The sequence below is a fragment of the Gouania willdenowi genome, chromosome 13 (genome assembly GCF_900634775.1).
Source record: "Gouania willdenowi chromosome 13, fGouWil2.1, whole genome shotgun sequence".
In the NCBI taxonomy this organism is placed as follows: Eukaryota; Metazoa; Chordata; class Actinopteri; order Blenniiformes; family Gobiesocidae; genus Gouania; species Gouania willdenowi.
The window spans coordinates 28,701,574-28,714,079 of NC_041056.1; the positions used below are offsets into that span (position 1 = coordinate 28,701,574).

Below are 12,506 nucleotides of genomic sequence, written 5' to 3' on the forward strand. Positions count from 1 at the left end.
TTAGTGTGCCGTGTGATTCTTATACAGTTAAAAATAACTAACCCTAAAATAAATAACTCGTTCCATATAAATAATTTTATATGTTACATAATTATATAGGCATACAAAATAGATATGGGTTAAGGTTAGTTGTCGGGTTAGAGTAAGTCTGAATGCGATTGGTTGATTGAACGTTGAGCGCCGATTTTGAGACCTAATTTAAATACTATACAAATTTGGCTCAGTGGTCAGTGACATACGTACATTAAGTTTCTGTGGTGCAACAAACTCATAACACAATTTTATTTCTGCTTTACACAGACTTTAGGCTAATGCAATACGCTTCCGTAGAATACATACAAGATAAATATAATATTAAAAGTGTCAGTCAAATTATTTGATTTATCAAAGCATAAAAAAAATAAAATAAAAACACATGTGAAATGTGTTCTATGAGTTTTGGTCTTTGTTATTGTTTTGAAGCAGACATGGTACATGTAATGTGAGCGGGTGGAGAGTGACCCATACACATCACTGATGGTCTCTGTGAAGCTGCGCCTGTAGGAGTCGCTGATGTCCGTGTGGAAGCATCGTCATCCTCATCATCATCATCATCATCCTCATCATCATCATCATCATCATCCTCAGTCACAGGGAGAATAAGCAGTGACTGAGCACCGTCAGCCTCTTCAGTCCGGGATTTGTTCCTCCTGCTCCGCTGCTTTCTCTCTGCTTTCCTCCTCCTCTGGAAACTAAGCAGCGACTCTCCGGAGCTCCGTGTGGAAGAGCGGAGCTTTAGTTCCTCAGCACCGGGAATCATGCCTTACTTCTGGGTACACAGCGTGTGGATCACCGGCGTCGCTTTCCTCGTTGGATTTCAAGGCAAGGGATGCGTTTGTCTTACTTTTTTTTTTATTTTATTCTTTTCAATTCTTCTTCTTTTCTTCTAAATATAATATTTCTCATATTTGACGGAGATGGAATCCCACATCCAGGGGGTTTGTTTGTGTAGATTCTGCGGCTGAGTGGACTTGTTGAACTGGGTGAGATGGGACTTTCCTCCGTGCTGTGGAAAGTACTGGTGGATCCTCCGGACTGGGAGGGTTAAAGTTGGTGATAAAAGTGAGTTTAGTGGAGTTGATCTGACAGCAGACTGTAGTAACAGGGAGTGATGGAGAAGAAGAGCAGCATCAGGAGGAGCATGTGGAGGATGCTGAGCTGTCAGATCAACAGTTGGTATTTTAGGGATGTTGGTGTGACATCAGCTGGAGCTTTGCTCAGACACGTGTTTATCTAAGGAACATGACTATATATCATACTCAACTACTAAGTAGAAGTACTGTTACTTGATTGAAATTGTACTCAAGTACAAGTAAAAAAATAGCTAAAATAAATAGGTCTCAAAGTAAAAGTTACAAGTTACTTTCACCCCCCATGTTTATTATTGGTAATAAATCTTACCACGGTTCCCTTTACATACAGTAAACCTCATATAGAAACTTAAAAAGAAATCTTGCACAATTGGAACTTATTATATATATACAATAAAATTATTATTAAAGAAAAAAAAAGAAAAAAAACAAAACAATGAATTCAATGCAAAAAAAAAAACCTCATAAACAGAAAATAGTTGGCGTTCAATGCCGTTTTGGCACCATGCATTACGTTTAATCTGATTTGTCGGCTATGATGTGACGTATTTCACTGTTTTCTGGTCATTTCATTTTTTTTGTAATTTCACAATGTCCGTTGATCATTTTAAAACGAAAGAATGATCATTTACTCAGTAACAGTTGGGTGTACAAATGTACAAGTAAAATGACTGATTTAGAAATATGCTCAAAAAAGTACAAGTACCCATAAAAGTAACCCAGTAACAGTAATGTGTACTTGTAATCCGACACTTTCCCCTCTGCTAACAATCATCTCAGTATATACAATAATGACCATTCTGAGCATTAATACAGATATGAGAAAAGTGATTTGTGTGTTTTTCTTCACTTATGTACAGTATGATTTGTTGTCATTTTGTGTGTTTTTAAAGACTATTTGTATATTTTTGTTGTTGTTTTATGTATACTTTAGATTCATTTTGTGTTCTAACTAGGGATGTCCCTATACAACTTTTTCCACTTCCGATACAATACCACTATTGCAGCCTTGAATATTGGCCGATACCGATACGATACAATATCAGCACGAATACATACTTTTATTGTATATTTTGTAGTGTGGAATGTTAGAAAAAGGCTTAATCAAGTGATGTTACTCAAACAGAGAACAATAGTCAGCAACAGTAGGTATGAGAAAAACTGACCCATTTATTATTAACCAATTGGTTACATAAATCTTAACCTTCAACATTATATCTACAGTATTCTACAATTGAACAAAATATAATATAATATATATCGGAGATTTTAGATGCAGTGCGATAAGATCCGAATATTCATTTTCTGGCTGATATCGGACCGTAATCCGATATCAATAAACAAAAGCCACACTACAGAACTCACTCACCCATGCTGTCCTTTATAGGAGAAAAGAGCATGTGCCTGTGTGGCATTTTTCATCAACTAATTTAATCCTGACTTGTCTTTCTGGTCAGACTTTATTTGAATTAAAATTATCCAGATTTACATCGTATATTTCCATTTTGAGGAAAAAAGATTTTGTCCATATTGCCCAGCTCTAATTTTCTGTGTATTTGTTGTTGTTTTCTGTGTTATTAGAGTCATTTTGTGTATTTTTGTCGTCATTTTGTGTGTTTATGGAGTAACTTTGTATATTTTTTTGCTGTTTTCTGTGTTTTTTGTCATTGTGTATATTTTTGTGTTGTATATTTTCTGTTATTTTGTGTATTTTTGGACTCTTTCTGTGTATTTTTGGAGGGGCCCCCACGAAAGTCGACTGAGGGCCGCATATGGCCCCCGGGCTGCCAGTTGTCCATGTCTGTGCTATATCATAGCTTGGATCACTCAGCTCAGCCCTTTGGAGATCTTTTTGGCACTGCTCTCTTACCTGCAGATGCCTTGTATTTTCTATGTGTGTATGTGATTCATTTTGAACAGCTTGGAAGAAAAAAAAAAAAAAAAAATCATAGTAAGTAGAAACTTTTGCCTGCAAGAGAGATGATGGCAGCACCAGAGGAATTGGTTTTCATGTCTTTTCTCCTGTCTACTTTGGTAATTAAATGTCAGTAAGTAAGTAATGATGCTCTCCTGCCTGGAAAGGGACCAGTTTGTGAAGGAAATAGAGGATGTTTGATGATATCTAGAGGTCCGACGCAAGCTGTGGCGTTAGGATTCGCAAGTTTAAATGAAACTTTATTCAAAGTAACGTAACAAACACATCAAGCATTCATGAGGAAGTAAGCGCTTGAAATAAAAGCCAACTTCTCAACCAGTGTGCAGGAGGAATTGGATTGTATCACCATTTTTGAACCAGGGTGCATGCTGGGATTTGCACTCCGCCACAGCAACATTTCAACAAAATGGGTAAAAATTGTGATTTTTTTTTTTTTTTTTCGAAACACAAAAATAACATGTTTTAGAACAACAATAATGAAGTCGATGTTTCTTTAGCTGGAATGTACCTGCCAAATTTATGTACAACAAACATTGTGCTAGAAATTGATATTTACCCTGTTTGCCAAACAAAAAGTATTGTATTTGAAATAATCTAACTACTTTTTCTGACTCTAAAATGTGCTCATCTAATATTTAACATGTTGGGCACAAACGATGAAAAACAATCTTGATCAAACCAGAACAAGCCAGATTATATATGATAAAATTGCCAAATATATAGTATAATTACATTTTTAAAGCCCCTTGTAAACTGTATTTCATCCAAAAGTGGTTCTCATCCACTACTGATGCCAGTGTGACCCCAAAAAACACTGCCAAAGTGACATTTCTGGTGTGTTCACGGATTGAAAATTTTTGACTCAATAAAACACCTGATAACGGATAAAATCAGAGTGTTGTCATACCAATTGCTGTTTTTCTGTTCTGGCGAAGAAACCCATGAAATCCTGCAAGAATGAAGTAAAACATTTTTTTCTGCTTTGGAGCCATTTTTGCTTTCTTCTGCGTGACTCCAAATCCCACAATGCAATGCGTGAAACAAACCTTCGAGCTGCAATTTCTACCTGTGTCATTTGTGAGTAATTTAATCAGAGGACTTAAGCGAGAACATCCTTTGGATGACATTGTACATTTTTAGAGAATGGATTTATGTGTTTAAGCAGCTTTAACTATATAGAAGATTCTAAAAAGTTTAACAGGAAATTGACTGTAGTTTTTTGTATTTTCCTGGTACTTTCAGGGGAGCGATGGAGTTGTCAGTCTATCCTATCTTTTTATTTATGGCTGTACATTAAAAGTGGTCTCTCTGCTAACCTCTCTGTTTTCATCTAAAGTACATTATCCTCCTATAATTAGCATTTTATTGTATTGTGGTGTTTTTTCTCCTTTTTATGGCTGTGTTAGAGTGCTTTTCCCAACACTGCATGTGCATGATGGACAGTAAAATCATTGAGTGCTGGCTGAGCTGTTGCTTCCCCTGAGGGGACCAGTGATGCCCATCTCACTGCAGAGCTTCTTTGATTTCAGTCTGCTCGGATTGGCTGTTGCTCTTCATGTTGACCATGTTTCGATGGACAGGGAAGTTAAATAAATAGATTCTGTAAACTGAGCTTGCCTGCAAACTTATTGAATATAGACCAGTGGCGGCTGCTGGTCTTTCATGCAGGGGAAGCTCATTTTCTGCCTACTTCAGAAAATGTATCTGTTTATTTAAATGTGAATTCTAGCAGAATTCACATTTTGTTGTCAACAACTATTTGTAGATTATCACACACGCACGCGCGCGCGCACACGCGTAGCTGCTGCGCGCTGGAGTGTGAGTGTTTGGTCAAAAGTCTCACAACACAAGCAGTAACAGTCTCCACAAACACCAAAAACAGACACTAGGTTTGTCAGAAGTTGATTCGCTATGAGAGGATCAGCAAAGTCTCCGTGTCAACACAGAGCAACGGACTGAAATATTTGAAAAACCCGCCTGTGTGCTTACAACGTCATACTCTCTGATTGGCTCATTTCGCTGTCAATCAAAATTGAATTAGCCTGAGACAGATCATCCAATCATCATCCATTATTCCAGCGTCCGGAACAGACAGATCCAGCCCACTGCTCCGTAGACCTCCTGTGAAGCTCGGCGTCCGATGGGCGGGACTAAGTGCGTCATAACCGAGCATTTATCCAATGAGCGTCTAGTTTGACTGCAGTGGATCAACCCCTAAATCCTCTGCCATTGACTTCAATTGAAGCTGAACTTCACCACTGTTTATTAACACTGTGACGCTGCGGTAATGAATGAAGAACGTCACGCTGTCACTGTCAGTTTCCTGTTATAAGAATCTGATTCTGAACTAAACATACATGTGTTCTGTCATATATTTAGTCAATGAAATGTACACACAACACTACATATTTGACCACTGATTTTAGGGGAAGCTGAGGTTCCCTTGTAGTCTTAAAGCATCCGCCACTGATATAGACTCATAAATAGTGAGATAAGGATGGATCTTCCTGTGTAGACTGATATGTAATAAGTCTACAGGCCTCTGTGTATGTGTATGTCAGCTATCTAAGCTCTCTTTAAATGTATCTGCTATTTATTAATCTTATTCTCCCGAATGACGTGTTTATTTATCCTGGAACACTTTACAAATAACTCATCTTAAAGAAAAACGGGAAGCACTCATCCCATATTTACTTGCCTGTAAAATGTGAATGCGCTCAGTGATGGTGTTCAACTTTTCTCTTGATCTTTATTCAGAACTTTGAGTCAGTTTTTAAATGAATTTGCAGGGTTCTCGCCTGCGCTGTTGAACGTAGAGCCCCCCGACGTTCAGTTTTCAGCAACATAGGAGAGATTTTGTTGTTTTTTTCCTCTTTAGGCTGGGCTACTGGACTCAAAACGCCACTCACTTTGTTGTTGTTTTTATTCTTGTTGTTGTGTACACTAGTTAAAATCACTACTCCTCTGTCATACGTGAGCGGATCGGGCTGAAATTCGGTAGCTATAATCTATGGATGTGTACGCATAGAAACTCGGATTTGGAACCCATGGGGGTCCCAAGAGACAAAAAAATCAAAAGTCGATTTCTCATTTATTTGCGAGTCAAATATTACAATGGTTGGTGGTACCGAATCATTGGCACATACCATTATATAAATGGGGCCCATTACTCCATACGTGTCACGGGGAACATAGTCGTGTGAAATACCGTTTCAAGGTAATTGATCATAGATTACGATTGTCTCGCATAATTTGATGAGGGGCCCAGTGGCCGACCCCCTTTTCCCTTAATTTCAAGATTTATTAGACCATAGTTGTGTGATATATCGTTTCAAAGGCTTTTCAACATAGATTAAGATTTTACATCGCACAATTTGATTTGTTTTACCCGATGGAACCGAGTCATTTGACTGAATTCTCGGGATTGTGGTACGTGCTATTCGGCGCGGAGAAGTTCCGCGGGCCCGGCCGTAGTTCATCTGAACTTGTTAAATCAGTACGTCGTAATAATTGTTGCACACCCGGACGTAAAAGGGACTTCCAGGCGTTCATGGGTTGTTTTAACTCTCTTTTTAATCTGCATAACCCAGAAACACATAAATCAGCGCCATGTTCCCTCGGGTCAGGTCTTTTTTTGGCCCGAATAAAGCTTTACCTTGTGCATCCTCCGTGTGTGTGTGTTTTTGTGTGTGTGCTCGCATCCTCTGCGTGTGTGTGTGTTTTTGTGTGTGTGCTCGCATCCTCTGCGTGTGTGTGTTTGTTCCAATATTACTGCAGGTCCCCCATAATGCCTCATTGAAATTTCTTGGAATCAGTCTTTTGAATAAAATGTTATTTCTTGTCTCTACAGTGTGTGTGAGTATTTATTAGTGGAGAACCTATACCAAGCATGAGTAACTCTAACTATATTCATCATGACCTTCACCAATTCAACAAATAACTTTTTGCTTTAAAGAAAGGCTGGAACAAAGATTAAAAAAACAACAACAAAAAAAAAACAACTTTAGCTTTACTTCACTAATTGATTCAGCAATATATCACAATATTTCACCACGCGATTATCGCATCGATCCAAATAAAAAACCATATCGATTTTTTTTCTAATCATGTTTTTTAACTAAAAAAACATTAAATTGTGCTGACATATGCATAGCACGTAAACTCCCGGCCGTTAGGTGTCAGCGAACCACAAAAGACATCGTTAAACTACCTCACTCCTCAATGCATTTTAGCTTGGAAGTTGGCAAAACATTCTGGGCACTTTGATGGATGTGTTTGGTTAAAATAAAAATCAGAATCTGTTGTAAAAGCTAAAGTAAAATATTTTTGAAAAAAATGATTTAACAGTTTGATAAATATATCACTTGTTTTTGATATTGGTACTTGAATTATAGTTACCATTTAGTAGTTTCCAAAAAAAATAAATAAATTGTATTTCATACTATTGTGTACTTGTAAAGGTGAAATTTACAATTTGTATTATTGTGAGTGATTGTGATGTACACTACCGGTCAAAAGCTTTAGAACACCACACTCTTTCTAGTTTTTTTACTGAAAATTATTCAGTTTATTGAAATGAAATGAAAGCATAGAACAAATAAGCAATTTGAGTTGAAAAATAAATTAGGGAATCCATGAACAATGCTGTTCACCTGATGCTCATGAGGGTCTGGTAAAAGCAGTGTTTTCCAACACTGCTTTTATGCAAACAAAGGGGGTTGGAAGTAACTAAGAAAAGTTGGAACACCCGTAGGAATTAGTAGCTCCAGCTTTCAAGGCTGATCCAACCTTTATTGCTGCAGAACAGCTTTAGATTGTTAACCCACTTTGTGTTCCCAGAAAAAGTAGAAATCTGAAACATTATTTTTCAGTTTTGGGTAACCAAACCTTTTTTTAACCTCTGGCTGTTCAGTTCTTACCTTTGTACCATTTCAAGCTATTCATTGGACTTGCACGACTTGAACTGCAATAAATAACATTTGGGCATACTAAAACCTTTGACCGGTAGTGTATATCGTATTGTTTAGTATCGGGATACCTTCTTTCTGGCTCCCCTTGGTATCCAGAGGTGTCACAAACATGATCATATATCACATGCAAGCCCAACTCCTTTGTGACCTTAAGGTCAAGTGAATACATGTATGGTGTTCAAAACAAACATATAGAGTTGCAGGGCCTATCAGACGCACATTAAGAAATACAGAAATAATCCTTTTAATCCCCATTTTGACATGATTTATTCATGTCAAGTAACCCAAAGACACACTTACTGTATATGCAAAGAACTTGACTTCTTCTGGTAATTCTTACTAGGTTTTACTCAATCAGGATCACCGATCAGTGAGTTTGAAAAAAAACAATCACCGAACCGATCATTTGAACTCAGGTTGTTTTATTTAGGTACCGATCGAATTCCTTTGGTACTACCTGATAGAGATTCACGGAAAATCAAACGGTACCATGTTTCTGGACCTAAACGCATCCTTGTAACTGTGAGGGAGTGGAAGAGTTGAATAATTTCCAAGCAGGACCTGAACATAACATTTGTTGTCAGTGTGTGTGGGTGCGTGGCCCTTTAACTGCGAATGAATGCCCTAGTCGCTCGACCAGTGTGTGGAGTGAGGGAGCGTGTGTGAACAGAGCAGATCGATTATAAGTGATTGGCAAAATAAACGTTGTAGCTGTTGAATTAAACCGGAGCCTAGTGGTTACAGAAGTGGGCTTGTAATTGGAGGGTTGCAGGTTCATATCCACTGTGGGCCATCACTGTATGACCTTGAGCAAGTCACCTAGACCTAATTGCTTCCAGGACTCTCTTAAAAAAGAGATTATTAATCTCAATGAGACTTTCCAGGTTCAAAGAAAAAAAAAAAAAAAAAAGCAAGGGAGTTAACTCCAAAGCTGAGGGTAGCTTCATCTACAAGGAGTTGGAGATGAAGCTGCGGAGGTAGACAACACTGGAACTACGTGAAGCCTCCATCAGCATTAGCATTAGTGGAGCAAAGACATATTTCCTGACGGCTGCTGTTATAGTCTGTATTCACATGTGCACATCGAAGGTAGGGCGCACACACACACGCACGCTTCTGTGTCCATCACCCCCCTGAAACGAACAGAAGTCTCCGGTATGAAAACGAAAGTTATCACCCCGTCTGTTTTGCAAAATGGAGGGATGGGACCACTAATATAGAATTTCTTCTACAAACGGCTCACAATTTCCAACAATCGAACAAAATTGTTCTTCAATACCTCAGACTGCTTCTTCCCGACATCATTTATTCCAAAATAATTCACAACCGTCTTCACATTTGGGAACTCTTTCTCCACAAGTGAAAGATCTTGTCAGCCAGTTCTGATACTATATCTCCAGGTAAGCAAAGAACTTTCACATTTTTGTTAAAAATCTTCTGAGCATTCTTCACAATCAAATCTCCAATGATCAGTGTATGAGGATTTTTTTATGGAGCTTCTGTTCTTTGGAAGGTCTTCTCCATGTTGTAAGCTTGTGTGCTGTTCTCATTAGAGCAGAACGCTTTCGAACGCCAATGAGGAAAATCTATTTTCCAGCTTTACATTGAACTGGGCTTGTGGTTCGGTCTTGGAGTCTTCTTTCCTTCACAGAATTCCATTTCTGTGTCTGTCCAGAAAAGTGGGTTGAATTTGAAGCTCTTCTTTGTTGAGGAGAGAGTTAGAGCCGGCCGCTATTGATTTCCCTACACTGTGGTCTCCCTTTAAGTCTTTCCGCCCCCCGCAGGACAGATCCAAGAGTGTTCCAGGCAGGTCTCACACCTATTGGCCGATTGGTGAAGAGTTCATTTCATCCTTCTCACTGCTCTGAAGCAGCTTTACAGTTGTTTCCTTTCCACAATGTCCTGTTACAATGTTGTCTCTAGTTCAGTAAACCTCTGGAGAATGTTGCTTTGTTCCATCTTGGAGTCAGACAATCCTTTGGTCAAAAGTCAAAAATCATCAGTCAGACAATCCAGGTCATGGCACCAATTTAGTAAGGTTTTCTCTACCTTCTTCTTGATTCTTTTAATTGAACAGCTCCAAGGACAGATGACAAGAAACACAAAACTAGTATCAAAACAGTAATTTTTTAGTACAAACCACTTTAGTCCACCACTAGCAACATGAAAACATTATTGCTAAACTGTGTGGAACTGTGGGAATCAGATCTTTGAATAAAAACTGAGCCAAAAGAGTGAAACTTTGGAGGGAAAAAGGTGAAATTCCTTTTACTATTAATACATAAGTATTTTTTTAAGACAAAATATTAAATATCCTGTAAAGCTATACCAAAACTTAAAAAAAGCAATCACTGATGATATGATATAAGATTCGCTGATTCCAAAAAATGCCTTATTGTAGTAACTTTTTTTTTGTTTGGGATTTTCTTCCATTAACTTTTTTAAACACATTTCCAATCTTTTTTATAGTGTATCTTTGAATACACTTAAAGCCACAGATCAACATCTCGTAGAAGGATGTTGGTAACAATATTCGTTTTGGAGAGTGTGTTCCTCATTTAGGATGACTTAGTTGACAGGAAACTGCTGGCAGTGCTGCTTTTTGCAGCATGTTTGTTGGTTTATGGACTAAGACTTAAGAAAAAAAAACATTTTGGATGTTATTCCATATGAATAGATGAGAAGATTAAAACCATATTTTATATGTTGGGTTTTTTTTCTCCAAAAGCATCCCTTATTCAGACTAGTACTTTGTTACACCTCTAATACTATCATCCTGCTGGTTTCTCAACATTGTGACACTACAATAGACATTTTGTCATTTTTTTTAAACATATACTGAATATCTGGAGAGGGTGCTTTTTTAAAGAAAAACTCAATAAAAGGCCAATGCTGCTTTTCTTATGAAATATAGTTTAAAGGTATCTCGAACCGAACAGCTTAATGTGTCGCAGTGCAATGACTACAGCTCTATTTATCTTTGTCCAACAGGGGATTTAAGAACTCTGGAGTTGCAAAGGGGAAAATTGCCAAAGCTGGAAACAATTTACCAAGTATGCGTGAAAATAGAAGCGAATGTTGCACAGAAACATCAGCAATGTGAGCCAAATGCCATGATTTGTTATCCTTTAAATCCTGATGGTGAATCTGTGTGCACAATGCCAGATTTGGTTCTGGTGAAAGTGCACTGGCAGCAGCTTTAAACAAACGGTCAAGTGGTTTTATATATATTTTTTTTTTTTTTTTTTTTTTTTTCTTGTGTTTGTTGTCATTTTTCAGTGGCTCTGACTGGATCTAGCGAAGCCAAAGTTTGATGACCTTTTCCTGGAACGGAGATGCACATTTAGTGCAGAGGCTGGAGTTGGCTTTCAAGTAATATTTCAAAAGCTCTGCACGGACACTAAAAACGGTACTTGGGTGGCAAAAGGAGAAAGGGAGAAGTGTTGAGTCAGGTTCTCTGACAGCCGAGAGGGCAAGATCATAGAGTATCATAGACGAGTGGAAGGCTATATGTGTCACTCTGTTGTGTGCGTACCTAGAAGGATGTGATTTATAGCCCTCCCACGTTTAGTGTGGGCGTCTCAGAAGTTCAGATGATGAAGGCTGTTGGGTTTCTAAAAGTCTGCAAGAACCGCTATCGACTGGAAAAGAACGTAACAGGAAACACTACGCCATTTTATACCAAGATAATGAACATTAAAATGTGGTTTAATTGCCAAATGTATAAGAGGAAATGATTTTTTTGATCAACACATAAAACAAAACAAACCTCATAAAGCACATGTCAAACTCAATGCCCTGGGGGCCTAATTCGCCCCTTTAGACCAGGGGTTCTCAAATGGGGGTATGTGCACCCCCAGGGGTACGCAATAGCACTACAGAGGGTACTTGAGAGAGAGAGAGAGAGAGAGAGAGAGAGAGAGAGAGAGAGAGAGAGTGGTTGATTAACAGATAAAGTTCCACACTAGGCGTGAGATGACCAAAAATTATAAAAACCATAGAAATAAATCTATTCAGGAGACACTAAATCAGGGTTTTTCAACCTTGGGGTCGGAACCCCATGCAAGGTTCCTGTGGATCCTTAAAAAGTATTAAAAGGCATTAAAACGTGTTAAATCAATGTTTCAAAAATCTTACATTTTAACACATAAGTATGATTTTATGATTCTAATTAGTCTCACATTTTAAAATAAATGCAAACATTCGTTTTTTTTTTTTTTTTTAAACGTCTAAACAACATGGTAAAATGTAAATGTAATGAAAATTGCCTGTCCAACAAATATTTTTCTTAATAGTTTTAAATTTTCGTATTTCTGTTGTTGTTTTATAGATTACTGGCAATTTTTGTTGTCATCTGGAGTTTTTGGAGTGATTTTGACTATTTTAGTCAGAACTAGACACTAGAAAAATAAATTACCCTAACCTTATATAATTTATGTGATTTTTTTCCCCCAATTATGTTTACTGTGA

General features: G+C 37.8%; 1 protein-coding gene across 1 annotated transcript in view; it reads left to right on the top strand.

The window, feature by feature from the left end:
- Nucleotides 1–637: 637 nt before the first annotated feature.
- The window catches only part of lsamp (limbic system associated membrane protein), a 721,324-nt gene continuing 709,455 nt past the window's right edge, over nt 638–12,506 (top strand). The window contains exon 1 of the mRNA XM_028465480.1: nt 638–861. Coding sequence (XP_028321281.1) covers nt 798–861 — 64 coding nt within the window. The 5' untranslated portion in view covers nt 638–797. The remainder of the gene's footprint in view (nt 862–12,506) is intronic.